The sequence below is a fragment of the Lissotriton helveticus genome, chromosome 3_1 (genome assembly GCF_964261635.1).
Source record: "Lissotriton helveticus chromosome 3_1, aLisHel1.1, whole genome shotgun sequence".
Taxonomy (NCBI): domain Eukaryota; kingdom Metazoa; phylum Chordata; class Amphibia; order Caudata; family Salamandridae; genus Lissotriton; species Lissotriton helveticus.
Genome location: NC_136061.1, coordinates 900,277,372 through 900,297,471, shown reverse-complemented (window position 1 = coordinate 900,297,471; position 20,100 = coordinate 900,277,372). Strand labels below are relative to the sequence as shown.

Genomic DNA, 20,100 nt, shown 5'->3' with positions numbered 1-20,100 from the left:
AGTGACCAAGGACTGTAGAATTGCAGGGCCAGTGTGATGAAAAGCCTTGTGTAAAATACACATCGCCTTGAATTGTACTCTCGCCGCAATAGGGAGCCAGTGAAGTTCCCTTAGGGCATTCCTAGCTGACTGCCAGCGAGGAAGATTGTAGAGTAGACGGGCCGCACTGTTTTGGGTGACTTGGAGCTTCTGGATAACAAAGGAGGGGGCTCCCATAAAGACTGCGTTCCCATAGTCCAGGCGCGATAATATAAGGGCCTGGACCAGGATCCTCCTAGCATGAAATGGAAGCAAGGGGAGCACCTTCCGCAACATCCTCATCAACCCAAAACAGGTGGCCGCTATCTTTGTGGCTTGTACCGAAAAGTTCAGGGCTGGATCAAACCAAATCCCCAGGCTTTTTATCTGGGGCTTGGGAATGGGGGGCGCGCCCAAACATGGTGGCCAGATGGATGCAAAGACAGAGGGAGAAGAATTACCCAGCAAGATGACATCAGTCTTCTCCCCATTGAGTTTTAAACAGGAAGATTGCATCCATCTGGCGACCGCCTCTAGACAGGGGCCTAAGGTGTGGGACGATCCCTCCGCGTGGTCTAAGGAGACCACCAGTTGGGTATCGTCCGCGTAGGTGACAATACGCACACTGAAGGGTTGGACTATCCTGTCTAGAGGTTCCATGTAGGCATTAAATAGAGTGGGGCTCAGGGAGGAGCCCTGAGGAACCCCACACCTGAGTGGATGTTTAGGGGACACTGCCTCACCCTCAAAAACCTGAAAGAACCGGTCAGCCAGGAAGGATGTTAGCCATTCCAGGGCCGCGCCCGACCCGCCCATGTCCGCCAGTCGTTGCAACAGCGTGACATGGTTGACCGTGTCGAACGCGGCACTAAGGTCCAATAGGATGATGGCGACTTTCCCACCCTGATCCAACACTGCTCTTGCTTCTTCCGTGACCGCTAAAAGAGCAGTTTCCGTCCCATGTAGCGGACAAAACCCTGTCTGAGAGGCTCGCAGGAGACTATTTGACTCCAGGTAATTCGTCAAGGTGTTATTTACGTGCCTCTCGAGCAGTTTGCTCAGCCAGGGGAGCAAGGAAATAGGACGGTAATTCGCCAAGTTGTTCTGATCAAGATTGGGCTTCTTCAACAACGCCCTCACCATCGCGCACTTCCATGAGGGGGGACGGATTTAGAGGAGATGGAGGTGTTGAGAACGTCCAATATTATTGGGCGAATCACGTCCATAGCCAGATTGAGGGTTTGTGGAGGTGCTGGATCGTTGGGAGATCCAGAGGTAACTTTAGCAGCCAGTTTATTTAAAGCCGGAAAGTCCAAAAGTGGAATTGTGTCTAGCCTACAAGGGACCGGGGCATCAGAAGTTGAGGAGGTGCAGGGATCCAAATCATTGTTAGCATCCCCAAATGAGGAGTATATAGTTTGAATTTTTGGGGAAAAGAAATCGGCCAGGTCATTGCAGCGGTTTTGAGCGCCCTCAATATTAGGGCATTCAACAGGGGGGGAAATAAGGGATTTCACAATTTTAAAAATTTCCCTAGGGGCATTGGCGGCTGCATCAATTTTACTGCCGTAAAAGGAGGTTTGTGCCGCCTTTATCTCTTGTTTATAGAGCCTAATATTGGTTCTATATTCTTCCTTCCTAATTTGGGAGTAGTCCTGTCTCCATGCTCTCTCATATTTACGACAGGCTAGTTTCATTGTCTTAAGTGCGGGTGTAAACCATGGGGCAGCTTTGTTTTTTTTTGTAAAGTTATTGTTTTGAACAGGAAGGACCATGTCAAGTGACGAGGTGATCCAACCATCGAAATTGTTGGCAGCTGTGTTGGCATGCGACACCTTACTGGGAGGGTCTCTAGCCAAGGCAGCTTCCCATGCAGGGAGGGAGAGAGAGGACCATTTCCTCGCTTGATGTTTGGCAAGGCAGTGAGTGGAGGGAAGGGTGTTTGTACGCCAAATAAAGGGTATCACAAAATGGTCCGTCCAAGGCAATGGAATGGAAGGCTCAACCGTAATGTCGTTAATGTTACTGAAAACGTGGTCAAGGAGATGACCTCTATTATGCGTTGCATGAAAGCCCTTTTGATGGAGGTCCAACGCTTGAAGGTTGGCACGAAGAGAGTTGGCTGCAGTATCGTGTGGATCATCGAGGTGCAGGTTGAGATCCCCCAACAGGGTGAAATTAGGTGAGGATACAACGATACTTGCGGCAAGCTCAGTTATTTTAGTAATAAAGTTATTCAAAGCGCCAGGAGGACGATAGATAAGAATGCCGGAGAAGGTGGTAGTGGGGGAGAGTTCTAGCGAAAATTGAAAACGTTCGCAGGTCGATGATGTGGTGGGGGTAATTCGGGATTTGTAGCTGTCTCGATAAACAATAGCCAGTCCCCCACCTCTCCCGGTCTGGCGGTCCAATCTCTTAAGCGTGAATCCTTGTGGAATGGCCCTGACAATAGCTGGATCATCGTCTGCCTGAAGCCATGTTTCCGTTAGAAAGAGGGCATGGGGATTAAGCTCTTCAATCAGTAGGTGTAATTCAGTGTGATGTTTGCTAAGAGACCTACAATTAAGAAGGAGCATTCTCCATTCCTGAACAGAGAGTGAGCGACAAGCGCTGCTAGGAGAGGGGCTCCAATTGCAATTTTTGCAAGTAAAATTAATGTGAGTAGGGGGGAAACGAGTGATCACATACCGGACTAGTAGCAGGACGTAGGGTATACAGCGAAGGACCGTCATAGACCAGCGGGAGAACTGCCATGACGAATGGACCCAGCCACTAGGTAGCAGGAAGCGTCTGGACGCGGACTGGCGCAGACTGGCTTCTCTCTGGAGCCTCTCCGGCGCGTCTACGGCGCTACCGCTGCGCGTCACCGCTGCGCGATCGAATGAGGGGCTAAGTAGGTTGGGCGGAGTGGGAGACTAGCGCGTCAACCCACCAAATATGGCCGCCTCAGATGGAGCAACCAGGAAGTAGTGCCGCTTGCCTCCCTCCACAACAAACAGCACTGGTAGCTGCGGTGGAACGGGGAGTGAGCGAGCACACAACAGGTATCTTAGTTACACAATTGTACAGTTTTTAAAAACAGTCTAAAAACAATGGTTTAAGCAGGAATACAAGAAAACGCTTGTAGCAGTCCTACTTGCTACCAAGCGCCAGCGCTACAAAATTCGCAATCAATTCCGAGCGCGCTTCTAACCAGCCCTTAAGTAATCAGGGCGGAGTGGGAGACTAGCGCGTCAACCCACCAAATATGGCCGCCTCAGATGGAGCAACCAGGAAGTAGTGCCGCTTACCTCCCTCCACAACAAACAGCACTGGTAGCTGCGGTGGAACGGGGAGTGAGCGAGCACACAACAGGTATCTTAGTTACACAATTGTACAGTTTTTAAAAACAGTCTAAAAACAATGGTTTAAGCAGGAATACAAGAAAACGCTTGTAGCAGTCCTACTTGCTACCAAGCGCCAGCGCTACAAAATTCGCAATCCACCGCAAGTCACCATGACTCCTCGGATCTTGCTCCAAGACTCCTATTGTCCCTCATGAGGCTTAGGATGATGCAGGACATAACAGACGGCCACCTGATTCTATTTCATTAGGGACACTTATTCCACTCTCGAACATTTGGCCTACGACTGACTGCATCCGGTGCATCATTTTAAAGACTATGAAACCCAGGATCAGAAGTGCAACTAGAGCCGAATTTCGGGGTGGGGGCTAAGCAAAAATGTACGGGGTGCTAATTCTTTCAGCAATAGGCAGTGTGGAGATGCAGGGGCTCTAAGAAGAGGTGAAAAAAAAACAAAGCCTCGTTGTCACGTAAATGGTCTTTTAAAGACCTGTGAAGTACTCGGGTGGAGCTGTGTGTATGTCCGGGATGCTGTCTCAGTCCAGGCTGCCACACACGATGGGGGGGATGAAGCCCTTTGAGCCCAATGGGCATTGCGCGCCTGTCCAGTATGTATTTAGGTTGTCACATCACCACAGGTCTTTAAGTGGGCCAGGTCGGTGCTCATCACCGACAGTTCTAAAAAGCAGGTGCTGGGATGGGTCGCTATCAGGCTCTCCATTTTTGCCCTCACATACAGGATGAAAAGAAATCTTAACTCTACAGCTGTGATGGAGCAAGGTCTTGTCAAAAAGAGACTTGCTCAGTTGCAATCTTCTCATGTAACTACTAACCTCGAACTAAAAGTTGTGTTGTGAAAATAACATGCATTTACACGACATATTAGTAAGAACGAAGCTTGCCTATGTGTTTTACTAACCAATAACTCGACAGTGATGCTAAGATGGCCACTAACTGAAATTCTTTAGTGGCATGCGTCTACTGCATCTATGTAGTATGACGTATCTATTGCTTGGAGGGAACTTTATGAACTTGCGCAGTAGCTAACAAGATGGCCGCTTGAGACTCAAATGCTTGCTGAAAAACTAATTTCCAGCTATTCTACTAATGCTAATGCGGGAAGAGTAATACTAAGTCAATGGGTTTAGAGTAGAGATAGGTGGTATACAGTGAAACCATTTATTTTTTATTTGAACATTTGTCTTTTTGACTCTTTTAATAGTGCTTATAATGGGCCTGCAGTGTGAACCAGAGTCTATTCCCTCTCGTTCTGCTACGCATGCGTGGTGCAACCTAGCTGGAAGACGGCATGTCACATCGGCCAAGGCTGCAAACTGTTATTTTCATGGGAACGGGAACGACAGTCCACTGAAATGCCTGAGAACTACTGTTTTTTTTTCTATAATATGTGACAATTACATTGTGAATACAGGTGGCAATAAAGACTGATGTATAAGACTTAAGGGGTGGGATTTTAAACACAGAACTGAAAAAAAAGAATGGGAAATAAGCATGGTGTGATGATCACCTCCGCTTGCCTGTCCAATCAGAGTAAGGAGTTTCATAACATTAATGGGTGGTATGAGCATACAGAAAGGTATAATTGAGGTAGCATTAGTTAGCTAGCTAGTCTAGAGACTGGGATGCTGTCCGAGAGCATAGATTAGTCCCAGACTGAGATGCTGAAGAAGAATCGAATTACTGAACCAATTATCTTAAGCAAATTAATTTAGAAGAAAATCGCGGCAGAATCTCGAGGAGGAAGAGTGTGTCAGACAGGGGTGCTACGCAAGCGTCGGAGATAGAGAGGTCGCCTGTCCTATCCTGATTCCTGTCCTAATTCCTGTCCTGAAGCCTTTGTTCGCCAGACCTTTCCTGGGGGACCCTTACCAATTTCTAGGCCTTGGAGTTGGTTTTCACACCATTCTAGGTAATAATATCTACTTCTGTGTATGCACTTATGTGTTTTTCTCTCTGTCCTCTACCTTTCATGCGAAGTCATTGCAATGTATGATTGAACGTATCCAAATTATTTGAATTTTCCTTCCTCTGAGAGACGGAGTTTGATCTGTGCTGTGTAAGTGGTTCACAAGAATTTAATCTGAGATAAAAATTTAAAAGACATCCCGATTCTGTGATCATTTCTAATGTGCAAGTATATTAAAATCTTATGTCTATTTCACCATCAACTAGTTCGAACTAATGGTCCATTGACCAGAGGAAAAAACTTTTGATCAGTGAAAGATTGTTTAGGGACAAGAGATAACTAATCTTGAGAATTATAAAAACATAATCCCAGCAGTTATTGTCAGCGTGTTGCGAATTAATTTATGGGCCCAGGTGAGTATGTGGTGTTAGATTACCTGTTGCTGGTAACCCGCTGAATCAGCTGTACCACCCTTCACTGCCTTTCAGGTAACTTCAAAGAGACTCGTTATAGTTTTTTCAGTCTCATCATTTCAAAACTGAAGCATTTTCAACATTATATGCAACAAAGCCATAGTTGTTGCTTCTTTAATAATAATAATAATAATAAGGGAAATTTGTAGAGCGCCTGGTTACGCGCTACGGCGTGTTCCCGCGCTGTAGTGAGTGGAATCAACAGAGTCACAGCCACCGAAGTCAGCCCGGCTTACTGCGTGTAGAGGTGAGTTTTTAACTTCTTCCTGAAGCCCAGTTCAGAAGGCTCTAGGCGAAGTTCCAGTGGCAGGGCATTCCAGCTTTTCGCGGCCAGATATCTAAAGGACCTACCCCCCATGTGTGCCTTTTTTATCCTGGGGACCTTCAATAGCCCTGTACAGGAGGAGCGCACAGGCGCGTACCGGGTGACCAGGCCCTGGAGCGGAGCCTTACCGCACAAAATGCGGAGGCACGTACAGAGAGCCTTAAACTCAACCCTGCTCCTTACTGTGGAGAAGTGTGGCTCAATGGTTAAAGCAGGCAGACCTTGATGCAGAGCTCTGGCCAGGGACCAGGGTTCGATTCCCGCCTCGGCGAGTCTCCGGCTCATTAATTCCCCTGACTGGATATACTCGCCTCAGTGCCTGTTCTGATCATGGGTCCCACGCTGCAACTCTGGGCAATAGCTTGCTTAGTCTCCACAACGGCCCCAAAAGCGCTGGGATGCCTGGCTGCACCTGGGGGGTGCCCAGGAGTGGACATTTCCCAGGAAAGCCAGGAAGGGTTCCTAAGCGGTATACGGACAGCGCCGGGACACCTCCGGTGGAGGTAGCTGTGCGCTTTACAAATTCCGACATTCCGACATTTACTGTGAGCCAGTGAAGGGCCTGGAGGGCTGCCTTTGACGCCGATCTTTTAGGAAGCTTCAAGACCAAGCGTGCCGCTGCATTTTGCAGCACCTGGAGGCAGTTGATGACCTTTCCAGTGGCCCCCAGATAAAGCAAGTTGCCATAATCCAGGCGCGATGTGATGAGGGCATGCACCAGTGTCCTTCGGGCTGCTGTTGGAAGAAGATCGAGAACTTTCCGCAAGCTTTTCAGGGCGCCGAAGCATACCCCCACCACACGGCCTATCTGAGGTCCAAAAGACAGATCGGCTTCAAACCACACCCCAAGATTTTTCGCTTCCTGACAGGGTGTGGGAGCATCCCCCAGACAGGGTGGCCACCATGCCGATGACCAAACAAACGGGCCCCCCCCCCCACCACGAGCACCTCAGTCTTGCTGCCGTTTAACTTTAGGCAATTGGCGGACATCCAGGTAGCCAGCTCCTGCATGCAGGCTCTGAATCTGTCCGCCGCAAGACTGGGCGCGCGCGATAGGGAGATGACCAGCTGCGTGTCATCGGCATAGGACAGTATGTGCAGGCCGTGGCTTTCGACAATGGATGCCACCGGGGAGACATACAGATTGAATAAGGTTGGGCTCAGGGACGAGCCCTGAGGCATGCCCTGGCCCAAACCAATCTCCCTTGAGTAGCAGTCTCCCTGTCGAACCTGAAAGCCTCTCCCTGTCAAAAAAAGACTGGATCCATTCGAGCGCAGCCCCTGATATCCCTCCATCATTCAGACACTGTAGCAAGGTGGTATGAGCTACAGTGTCGAATGCTGCACTTAGGTCCAAAAGGATGAGAGCCATAGTCTGGCCCTCATCCAACCCCTGGCGTATGGTCTCCACCGCCATCAGTAGCGCCGATTCAGTAGAATGGCGGGGACGGAAACCAAACTGGGTCTCGTGCAGGAGGGTAGCCTCTTCCACAAAATCCATGAATTGGGTATTAACCGTTTTCTCCGCCACCTTAGCCATGTAGGGTAAGAGGGAAATTGGCCGGAGGTTCTCCAATTTATCGAAGCTGATGTTAGGCTTCTTTTGGAGAGGAAGCACCACCGCCTGTTTCCAGTCTCTGGGCACAGTCTTGGTCCTGAAGGAGACGTCCAAAAGATGTCTAATGTAAGGCTCCAGAGCCGGCAGGCTGCCGACTAGCCGTTTTGGCGTTGTCGGATCCCGAGGGGAGCCTGACTATACTGACCCACAGATCTGCATGAGAATCTCCGGGGATGGAGTAACAAAACTAGTCAGCATGTATTGGTCCCCCCTTTCCCTAGGAGATTCTACAAACTCAGACCCTGTTGTAGGATGGCTAGGGAAGGCAGAGTATATTTTTGCTACTTTTTCGGCGAAGAAGTCCGCAATCCGATTGCAAGACTCCACTGAGCAGTCATCTGACACAGTGGAAGACTTCCCACCCGAAAGAGTTTTGTATATTAAAAACAATTCTTTCATAGAATTCTCCGCCTCCCTGATCCTGATTCAGAAAAGGGGGTGGTGATGAACAGAGTGTCTGAATTAAGCAGACCACTCTTACCCAGTCCAAAGATCAGGGCTTGATCCATCACCGTTATTTAGCTCACTGCCCCATCCCAGCTCAGAACCTGGCTATATGCAAATTTGTCTGTCCCTGGCCCAGTGCATCATGGGAACAGGGCAGACCAAACTACCAAGCCAATTCTTCACTGGAAAGGAGACAAGCTTCCGGGGACCGGTTTCTGCCATTTCAGGCGTCGTCGGCCCGGCTTGCTTGAATCCTGATGGAGCAGTGAGAAAGGGACTCATGTCTGAGTATACCCTTCCACGCTTATGGTGGACAAAATGATTCAGAAAAGGGGGTGGTGATGAACAGAGTGTCTGAATTAAGCAGACCACTCTTACCCAGTCCAAAGATCAGGGCTTGATCCATCACCGTTATTTAGCTCACTGCCCCATCCCAGCTCAGAACCTGGCTATATGCAAATTAGTCTGTCCCTGGCCCAGTGCATCATGGGAACAGGGCAGACCAAACTACCAAGCCAATTCTTCACTAATATGCCGCCTTGGCCTTCCTAATTAACCCATGATAAGCACGCCTCCCAGTTAAATATTCCTCCTTGGCTTGCGTGGCAAATGCCACCCGCCACTGCCTTTCGGCGCGCTTAAGTATGGCTTTAGCCACCCGAGGCTCATCACTATACCACGGGGCCGTTTTTTGAGTCCGGCAACCCGATTTTGCCAGGGAGAGTGGGGCGGTACAGTCTAGCGCCTCGGTAATGCGCTTGCATAGATTAGTGTTAGCTGTTTCCACATCATCCCCCCCTGGACTCCCCCCTCTAATAAGTGCCGCACTGAACTTAGCTTGGGAGAAAGTGGCCCATCTCCGCCTCGGGTGGCTCAAAGGAGCTGGCTCCGGTAATCTAACCCCTGGCATCCGTATAGTAAAAGGTACCAGATGATGGTCCGACCAGGGAATAGGAATAGGAGTCAGGGCGTCTATTTCCCCCGAGTTGGCAAATATGGGGTCCAGTAAGTGGACTCGCTGGTGGGTGGGATCTTTTACTTTTTGTTCCAACTGAAGGGCACGTAATTCTTGGCAGAGATCCATGGCGGCTTTATCCGTGGGGTCGTCCAAATGCATGTTAAGATCCCCTAGCACCAGGAACTTATCCCTGCCCAGCGCAGCCTCTATAATGCCTTCTACTAGGCTGTCCCCAAACCTGGCAAGAGGGCCAGGAGGTCTATAAATCAGGAGTCCCTTCATGGTGTAGCCATCATTCACCTTAATGGTAAAAATACCCACCTCGCTATCCAGAATGGCGATGTACTCTAAGTGGCAGCGTAAGCGTTGCTTGGCTACGATAGCTAACCCCCCTCCTCTGCCGGTAGGTCTATCCTGCCTAATCATAGTGTAGCCTTCCGGTAACGCCTCCATAACATCCGGGGCCGAACAATCATCAAGCCAAGTTTCCGTGAGAAACACGAGATCCCACTGCTTCTCAGTGAGCAAATCATAAACATCCAGCTTATGTTTCCGCAAAGAGCGGAATGCAACAATATTTAATGCAACAATAATTCACAAAGCCAATAAGCCTGGTTTGTTGTTGGTGTAATGCAGCGGTCTTCAAACTGTGGGGCACGCCCCCCTGGGGGGCCTTGGATGTGCTGCCAGGGGCGCGCAAATAGGTCTGCAATTACATGTAAATGAAGATAGCCTGGGAGCGTGAAAGGCGCGAATCTTGGCTGTCTTCATTTACATGCAGCAGAAAAACACCATAAAAAAAGTGGCAGTGAGTGTGAAGGTCAAAGGCATGGATACACAGAAAACAAAATACATTTTATAGTTTTCTGTTCACCTACGAAAAACTGCATATAAAAACATGCACACACCTCGATGAAAATTCACCAATTAATTGCCAATTAAGCCTACAGGGAGCGGTGTAGTGCTGTGGTCAGAAGGCAACGCTGTAAACCTGTAGACTAGAGGAAGGGAACGGAAAGTTTGCAGAGAAACTGAAACCCAATCCCATTTAAACAGTGGAAGTGTTTAGCAAGTCGGAAAGTGAGGTGGGTGATACAAACAGAAACTTTCTGTTTAAAGTGCCAATGGTCGTGGAACGCTATGAAAGGGAAAAGTAATTGCCTTTTTTGACAAAAGGAAATTTCTTGTTTCCGAAAGGCTGACGATGACGAAATTTAAGAGCATTGTTTGATGCTGAATGGAGTTATGCAAAACACAGGCATTTTTACCTTATGGTGAACAAGACCTTATGTCAATGATAATGTCAGAAGTGGATCGGGATCACAAGGATAAAGATGGCTTCATGTACATGACCTATGCATCACAGGAGATGTTTGGCTGCAATCTGACCAGTGACTAGCGGAAACAGACAGACTGCCACTCACTAATACTAAATGTCTAACATTAAAGCAGTTTTTATCCATTGAACACCTTTGAGGATTGTGAACACTTGCTTCTAAACAAAAATATTTTGTATGTCTTATAAGCTATTACTGACATGAGTTTGAATCAAGTCTTTGAGAACTACTTGTTGGACGGTCAACAAGCAGGGATTTTTGTTTTTTGTGTAAAATAAACTTTAGACGAATACAACCTCACAGGACTTACTGCTGCATGTTTGTATTTTGAAGCTGGTGAAAATAAGATGCTCTCAACATATCCAATTTTGTTTTCAAGTGTGGAGATTTCAGGCAGGAGAGTGGTAAACTGAAGGCATTTAACATGCTCTTTGGTGCATTACAGACATTATGGTCACTTGTCCTGCACACAATTAGTGCACCACCACAGTGACCATCGTAATAGGACTTTGAGGTTATGCAGGTAGAGACATATGGTTTGTCATAGAAAAGGCATCTTAGTATCTGCGACTCTGTACATTACATTTTGTAAAATATATCTCATTTATGTTCTATTTTTAAAGATGTACTTATATGTGATAAAGACACACGCAGCTCAAAGAAAAAACAAAAGCAAATTAAACTAACTGAAAGGAAATATACTCTTCTACCTTATGAAATCTCAGTTAGCTAATGTGATCACTGCAGATGTCTTTGTGTGTCTACAGAGTGACAGAATTTAATTCTGATTGGTGCAGTGAGGAATAGTGACTTTTTTTCATAGTGTTACGAGGTCCCAGTCTGTGACAGAATGCACTGTGAATGTCATTATTTTAAAATGGTATCACACTGTATGAAACAGATTTATACAAAATACTATTTAAAATAAAAAAAGTGCTTTAAAAATATACATTGTAGTGATAAGAATCCAGACTATATCTAATGTAAATATTTATATGTATGCCCTTTAAAAGGGTGGACTCCTTTTAATGGACTCATATATTAGCTCTCAAAAAGAATACATATTTGTCACCATAAAACTTAGTGACTATTAATTAAAGCCTACACTAGCTCCAACCATTGCACACATTTACATTTCTTTTAGGCAGTGTGTACCTTGGTGAGAAGGCATGTTTCTTCTTTAGTTCTTAATCTGTTTTGCACTACAGAAACCCCCTCCCCACACACTCTGAGTGGGCACTAGATTTCAGTTATGGCAGTCTTACTTTGAAAAACAGCGGTACATTTTCCTTGCCAGAATTAGGATCTAGGACACCACTGTTCTGCACCAAACAGGACCAAAGCAACAGGAGGAGATGGGCTAAATGTGCTATTTGTGTGTTTATTTTTTGCAGAAAGCCTGCTTTGGGCATCTGACCTACAGGTTATTGCCCAGCTGAGTGGGTAGAGTAGACAGCCTGCTTTGCAGAGCTGTAGGTATCATTGATGCTGCAGCAGCATAAGAGGTCTAGGGCACACTTCCTGTACCAGGGTTTCTTTGAGCCTTGAAGCAATGACCCATGAAGGGGAACAATTAAACAGAGGCGACAACTTGATTTGGGCATCAGAGTGAGAGGGTGATGAAGGATGGGAAGGAGAGGGTTGGTGTGAGTTGGGATCCCATTCTATTAACAAATGTCAAAGCCGACAGCAGGGAAGCAGCTACTATTAGTGAAATAAGTGCAGTAACACTTCGCCAAGGGGGCCACTGCATCAGAATTATGAATTGATTACAATATAAAGTGGGCATGGGAGTACATTTTTCTTTGCTACCATTAGGGCAGATGGCACATGGCACCCTAGGTGCACAAAACGGGGCAGAATGCAGTAGCTTAATTTCTTTCAGAATGAAATGAGGCTTGTTTTGAGATTGAAGTGATGGTCAGACATGGTGGGGAAGGAGCGAAAGAAAAGGAAATATCCTGCTTCTCGGGGCTACACCATCATAAGTGCAGCAGGTGGAGTGCATTGGGGTTCACAGCACCCCAATTATGTGCAGTAGTGTTTGTGGTCAATTCTGTTCTTGTTTGATGCTGGGGGTTTTTTGTAAGTCCCATGTTTAGTGTGGATTGTAAGCTACAGAAATTGACCCCTGAAATGAAACTCCCCAAATCCTTGCCATATAGTTTTCGAGGGGGGTCCAACTCAGGGCTTTAAGTGGGCCGGGACTCAAGGGGTCTGAGCACCGGCAGTTTTTAAAAGGGGCCCTCAAAACGGGTCTCTGTCTGGCTCTGTTTTGAGCCCTGGCACAGGCGGTCAGTTTTTTTCCGGACTGCAGTGACAGCAGTTTGCTGTCACTGCTGCCCGGAAAAAAGTGCCAGGGCACAAAAAACAGCCCGATAGAGATCCATTTCGAGACAGCAAGCACATCGATGTGCACTGCCCACACTGCTCACTTCTCACTAGTGGAGAAGTTACGGCATGACGTCACGCCAGGTGAGCGTTGTGGGGGAGGGGAAATCCTTTTAAGAGTCATTTTCTTTCTGGATTTCCCTTCTCTTTCTGAAACGCAAGAGCAGCAACATTGTGGTCGGGTCACCAGAGCTTTAATTGGAAGCTTTTTTTTAATATTATATGTAACAAGCCATAGTTGCAGCTTATTTATCTTATGCAACTAATAACCATTGACAAAGCCAACAGTCCTTACTTGTTGTAGGTATGATGTTAGTTGTCTCACATATCTGGATCAATGACAGAAACAGCAAAATACAAGTCGGGTGGCTCACTATGCTAAACACAGAATTTTAGCGTATGTTTGTTAAAGCCACGCCCCTAATTATACTGGCCACGCCGCTCAGAGTCCCTCCAGTTTTTTCATTCCACTTAAAGCCCTGGCCCAACTTCAAAACAGTTTGCTTAGGGGGGGCTCCGACCAAAAAAGTTTGAAGACCTCTGGAATGTTGTTTGTATTATATATCTGGATGCAATGATAGAAGCCGCAAAATACCAGTCAGGCAGCACACTATGCTAATCACAGATTTTTAGCTTAGCTGTTCTTAAGCCAAGCCCTTAATTGCATCGGTCACGCCCCTTTGAGAAACCCCCTAGTTTTTCCATCCCACTTGACTTAAAGTCCTGCACCTCCCAAGTAGAATCTTTTGTTCCTCTATGTCTTAACCTATACCATTTCTACCAACCCCTTCAACTAAACTCCTCAAGGAGTCTGAGGGTGGACCCTCGTCCAGTCTGCCACAAACTATTCGTTTCCCTCACTTGTGGCTGTGCCTCTACAATCCCAGAACCGTGCGTGGCACCTGGCAGTGCCCCTATCACTTGTTCCATTGTCCCACCGTCCACTCACATGTAACCCCATGCCCCTCACCTCCTACAGGCGCGTCCATGCAATCTCCCATCACCCTGACCTCACACTCACGATTCTCGTGTCATACCTGAGACCGCTCCCGGTGGTTCTTCTGTTTGGATTTGAGCGCTTTTCTGAAGGATGACATAATACTGCCACGTGCAAAGCACAAAAATGAAATGTATTACCAAGAACAAGACTTGTACTCTACGGATATAGTTCTAAGAAGCGTGGACCATGTCAAATTCCGGTAATAGGTGGCCATGCGCGTTCCAAGCCTCGATCTGAGAAAAAATTCTAACCACTAGGCCGAATGTTCAGAGTGAACATGGTCATTTCCGGAGGCGCCATATTAGGTTTAGACGATCCTAGCGTCTGTCCTCTATTTTCGATCGAAAATGGAAAAGAACGTCTGTTTTAGCTACACCCAATATGGCCACGGTTTCCATGCCAGCAGCCAAACACTTTCAGCCTCACTGACTGTCTTCTAGGATACCTGAAAAAAGAACGATTTCTTCTGCTGCGTTTATTCAACTGAGCAGCTATATTACCAAGCAAAACTACATGTAAGCCGCAGGGGGCTAACACGGGTCGAACAGACAGTTGTAGAGTTGCTACTGAGGGTTTTAAGGGTTTTAAGCGGGATGAAACAGTTGTGTGTGAAGGGACTGACGGGGTCGAGGCACTATGACATTTTCCCCCAAGACGCGTGGCCTACGTAATTAAGGTGTTAAAACATGTACACAAAATTCTGTGCTTTAGATAGTGTGCCGCTTGACCTGACTCTATCGGGACGCCTCTATGACTTTTCTGTTATTACATCCAAGTATTTGACACAACAACCTGAGGCTTTACTAGGTCGCTTGTAATTGTAAGTGCATTTATATACTGCTTACTACCCCTGTCAAGGCGACTAGCACGGTACTCCTTAACCCAAAACGTATTAGTGGTGAATTAGTATAGGTGTATATGAAATTAATTAACAGGTAAGTTTATTTGCATTGAAAAAGGATAGTGGAGGGGGATAGAAGAGGGAAGGATTTGCTCTTGCTCACTCCCCCTGCAAAAGCCAGATCTCCATGCAAGTCCTCTTCCTGACTGGACAGTATTGCTTCTGACCCTTTTACAGACATCTTTAAACTCCTTGAACGAGGGCTTGTTGCGAGTTGACACTGAACCTCCTTGTTGCATCACTACAAATGCGCCTTTTCAGTCACCGCTCAGGGCTTCGGGATAAGTAGTAATTTGAATTGCATTTATATATGAAATATGAAATAAATAAATACATTGGAGTGGTGGGTATGTTAGTCAATTATATTTGGATTATTAAGTTAGAGGCAAGGGTCTAGAAATGTTTTTTTAAAATTGGGGGGGGGGGGGGTTTATAGTAGGAGCGGGTTTGGGGAGGTAGTATAGGGAAATATGAAATAAATTTGAGTGGTTGACATGTTATTCTATTTTTTGGATTGAAAAGGAATAGTGTAGGGATAGAAGAGGGTAAGTGGGGAATTTTGTAACTCCCCAAAAACCTGCAAGTAGTCCACTCTAGGTTGCTATTATATATACACACAAAAACAAGCACATAATAATCAAATGACATTAGTACGAATATGTATAAATCTCACCTTTCACTTCAGGCAACCTTAGCGTTAGCTCTCTGTTCATTATATGTAGCAATCTTGATGTACTGGTTAAATTCATGGCCTTAAAACGGCAGCCCGTTCTCTGTCCTAATTTTCTGGGAAATCAAATTGGTTGCTAGTATCCTTTCTACTTTCGGTATCAAATCTTCCTTCACTATTGATTAGGCATCCTTTATTTCCAGATACTTTCTACAATTGTCGACCACTGCCAGTAGTGGTGATCATGCAGCAGACTTGCAAAATCGAAATTGAGTTGCACACATGGAGCGACAGGCAGCTCTTCTGATATGATCAGCGCTAATTAGTCTAGTGGCCCTGCAATTTGACATGACAGGCAGGTCGCAGCAGGGCATTCAACTTGAGAATCAATGTCAGGAAATCACACCATCTGACTAACTATTGTTTTCATTTTCATAATGCCGTGTACCAACAGTGTGTCATGTCTTACAGATGCTTCGTCAAGGCTTTGGGTATGGAAAGTTATCTCCCTCAGAGAGAAAGCCAGTCATCCTTTGTAGTATGCTCGCACTCACATCTGCATCCCTGCTGTTCCATATGGCTGGGCGGACATCTAGGTCTTGCACCCACTGGACATCATGGCTTGTTTCTCCGAGATCAGGCACTTTTCTGCCTCCCCAGTGTCTGTTATTTCTGGGACTGTCAGTTGGAGAGGTCTTGATTAATTTATTGTAAACAGGGCTAATTCTGAAGTCTCATCTGCTTGAGTTGGTTCTGCTTTTGTGAAGTCACCTGGGTGACATGAGAGATGCTCCTGAGAGTTTCCTACCCCAGCCTCAAACAAATACTGTTGAAGTGGGAGCACCTACTTTTCTCAATAGGGTGGCACCTTTGATGCAGTCCATTTGAAAACTGGTATTCTATGTCAAGACCAGAGGTGGGCATTATGCTTTATCATTCCCCACTTTATTGAATAGCAGTCATTTTTTATTCAGTAAGCAAACTACATTTCCCATGGGACATTGGGAATAGTAAAAAATTATGTCCAACAGTCCCACAATGCAGTAGGTGTCTAATCAGAGGCCAGTATTCCCCAATGTAGTCCTTCGCCTTTATCACCAACTCCTCTTTCTTCACTGCCCGCAGCCAAGATAAGTGTTTTCTAATCTTCTCTCTGCATTTTATGTTCTGTTTTTTCTTACTGCTGTACTACTGTGCATGTTTTATTGTTGTCACGGAAATGCTTTGCGCTCCTACACGACCACACCATGTACTTATGGCATTGGTAGAGTGCAGTGAGATCCTCCAACCGCAAGGGGGCCCTGTATGAGCGGCATTTCTGTATGGCACACTGCACAATTTTTAGAATTTCTGTCACTGGGAACCCAGAATTGCTCCATCTGCCTCAGTCTCTATCTGTCCCTGGAGAGTGCATCCCTACCTGTGGTCTGTACAAGCTTGCAAGTCTGAATTGGCTATTTGCCGGACGCCCTGAAGGGCTGGTAGTAAGTGCCTTCTTGATGCCCCACTGGGGTCTGTATGCTTCTCAGGCTAAGGAACCTGTTGGGAACACGCTCACTGTCCTTTGAACAAGAGGGTGACACTCTTTATGAAGAGGATCCTTTATCTGCCCTCCCATGGGATGACAAATTTTACGATGCTGTTGACACATCCTTTTACTGTGCTGCAGAAGAATCCATGGCCCCCATGAAACAGCACTTTTCCAGCAGATTGCGTGGGAATGTGCAAAGTTGGCGAAGAGTCAAGACACCATAGACCCAGCCCCCTCCCCTTTTCAGCCCACTGAGGAGGATCCGATACCAGCCTAACTCCCCCGGGAGGATGGAAAGGAAATGCGTTTGCATGTCTCAGGGAAGTATTCCTGAATCAAGCCCCACTGGCCTCCGCGCCCATGGAGTCAGCACGTGTGTTAGTAGACCCTATACCTTCCCCGCCCCAGATGACGATGCCCACAGGGACACGAACGAGGAACCTGGGAATTCACAGCTGTGGCGCACCTCCCCTATGCCCCCAGCCATGTAACCTCCCCTTTAGGATGAAGGGTGTTGGGATGGGAAGTCTTCTGTATGTCTCTGGAGATAGTGCTTCCCCTGGCTTAGCTGATCTCCAGGCAAGTAACTCAAAAGCTACTGTATGGTTTCTAGATCCCTACCTCAGTGAGCTTGACAATCATACATGTCCAATGAGGGTCTCCCTGTTTACATGGATTGAGACCTTAGAGCTTAGCTCTGAGGTCGAGAGGGCATGCCCAGTGCACCCCTATTTTTCATAGAGTGGCTACTTCCATCTCTGCCCAAGCTGTGGTAGACTGACAGTGGTGGCAGCAATAAATCTATAGTCAGGAGGGGTGTCACCAGCCACCCTCCTGATCAAGACTGCAGTCTGTCCCTTGCCTGGGGTGCTGTTGCCTTTGTTTACCTGACGTGTGTTTGAGAGCCAATGGGTGTTCTGGGGAGGGACTGTGTGTTGAGCCTTTGTGTGCAATCTGATCTGTTCTTCTGTACATCCAAGCTACCCCATGGCCCTCCCCATTTCCTTGGAGAGGCCTGGTGGGCTGGGGTAGACACTCAGCTCTTATCTGGGTTTAGCTGCACTAACTCTGCTAAGAGGACACCTCCCCCTGGTCAGTGCCTCCTGATCTGGAGTTAATTAAAATTCCTCTTTAGGGAGTAGCACAGGCTGGTACCAGGAAAGACACTAGGTCATCTGTGCATGCTTTGATTAGGCATTGAACACGCCATGAATGGTTTGTGATTGGAGGTGTAATCAGGATGCAAAAATAGCAGACCCTCTGATTAGATCAGACTATCAATCAGAGGTGATAAAAGTCTAGCCTGAGTGGTCAGCTGTTGTTCAAGACTGGTTTATGACTAGAAGCGGCTCACACCAGGTCCGTCCAAAGGACGCCAGCCGGGACCTGGGGTGTAAAGGCAAGATAAGACACTTGCTCACTGCATCTGGATATTGAGGACTTTTTCTATGACTGATGGATTCTGCTGCCAAGAGTTACATGAGGATCTAGCACATCAGCAGCATAGGAGAAGACCAGCTGTTTCTGTGAGACTTGTTGAGCAGGTGCTTTGAACAAGGAAATAGCAGACAGCTGCCCAAGGATAAAAGGAAGCTTAGAGCACATCAAGGGAGCCAGAGAAGGGGAAGCTTGATCCCAGTCCTTGAAAGTGAAATCGCTTTCCCTAAACAACTCCCCTGCGCTGTGGGAGACTGTACAAGCCATAGCTGGGGAATAGATGCCAGTGAAACTGGCCCCTCACCTTTCTTTTTATGATATCTGGGGGTATCAGGGTGAACTAGCACTCTGTCCAGCACTACCCTCCTACAACTAGCCCGTGGCTACTGGACTAGTGGGACTCCAGTAAACTGTGCCAAGACATCAGGCACCTGTGATCATATTCCTGACACCCATGTCTTCACTCAGGATGGGAGGGCACTTCTGTTGCTTTAGGTGGGTGGGGGTTATGGGGCTGACAAGAATCTTTAACTTCACATCATATGCTGAAACTACATCCTTTCAATCCAAAGATTGGTATCAAGGCTCTAGCGAATGAGAGCAACCCTGTGCAACAATGTCTATAATATGCAATGATAATTGTGTGTCTTCATGTTAACTGTGTTTTTAAGGTGTTTGGCGTCTAGGTGCTATGATACAGTTTGGGGTCAGAACACTGGCCCAGAGGGTTGTAGAGACATCTGGTGTTCACTTTTTATCCTATTTTTATGTGTAGTATAATTATCTTGTGTGTATCCATCCTTTCATTCATTTGTTTACTTATTTTTTACCTTTGCCTCAAATTGTAAAGCGCTCTGATATCCTTCGGGATCAAGTTCGTGCTATATAACACTTTATAAATAAATAAATAAATACATTAAAGTACTTTTCTTTTATAAAAAAGTAAAGCACTGACTGGATATTGATTTTATTACCTGGTAGTACAGTGTGTACTGTATTCTGAATGTCTAACCACACCTCACCTCATCTACTTGAGTAAAGTTTAGACTGCTCTGTCTCGCTACCCTGAGAGAGGTAAGTGCTGGAGAGGAGTACTTGGTTATGCAGTTTTGGATCCACTAGGCCTGAGACCCAGGACACCAGTGGGGAACACTCCAGTTGTTGCGATTGGAGCGCAGTAACCCCTGAGTACCCTGGTGCCTAGGAAGCAGGATCTAACAAAGAGTCCGACATGTTAGACCCCGAAGACCTCATAGACCCCTGTTCTACCGAATGGACACCCTCCTCTAAGGTGGCAACTTATGTGGCAGAAGTACGCCTGCAATTGCCTTAAAGCAGAATGCCTCGGCCATCCTTAGAGGGCAAAGTAGTCCTAACCCCTGAGCTAGACCAGAGAATGGCCACTTTTCTAGCAAAATTCATTAAAGACCCTTCTCACCAGGATCCTGGGCATGGCAGAAGATGCGAAGGGTTTGGTGGACCTTATATCCTGGCAGGCCCTCTCCGGGTGTGCACAGAGGGCTTTGGCCCTCATGGGCAATGCTAATTGCGCTCTGTCCACAGAGAGGAGGTGCTCCTTTCTCATTAAAGTAGACCCAACGTTAGTCGACCTAGCGGATTCAGAGGCCGGGGCAGTGGCACAAGGAGGTCTTTTTGGTGAACCATTTATCAAGGAGCTGGGGAAATGTGTACTTTTACGTCTCATAACAAGGCCCAATCCTCC

At 46.8% G+C, this 20,100-nt stretch overlaps 1 protein-coding gene across 1 annotated transcript in view; it reads right to left on the bottom strand.

Moving 5' to 3' along the window:
* UTP11 (UTP11 small subunit processome component) overlaps positions 1-14,133 on the bottom strand; it is a 154,127-nt gene extending 139,994 nt beyond the window's left edge. The window contains exon 1 of the mRNA XM_078683790.1: positions 13,876-14,133. Coding sequence (XP_078539916.1) covers positions 13,876-13,935 — 60 coding nt within the window. The 5' untranslated portion in view covers positions 13,936-14,133. The remainder of the gene's footprint in view (positions 1-13,875) is intronic.
* Positions 14,134-20,100: the final 5,967 nt, after the last annotated feature.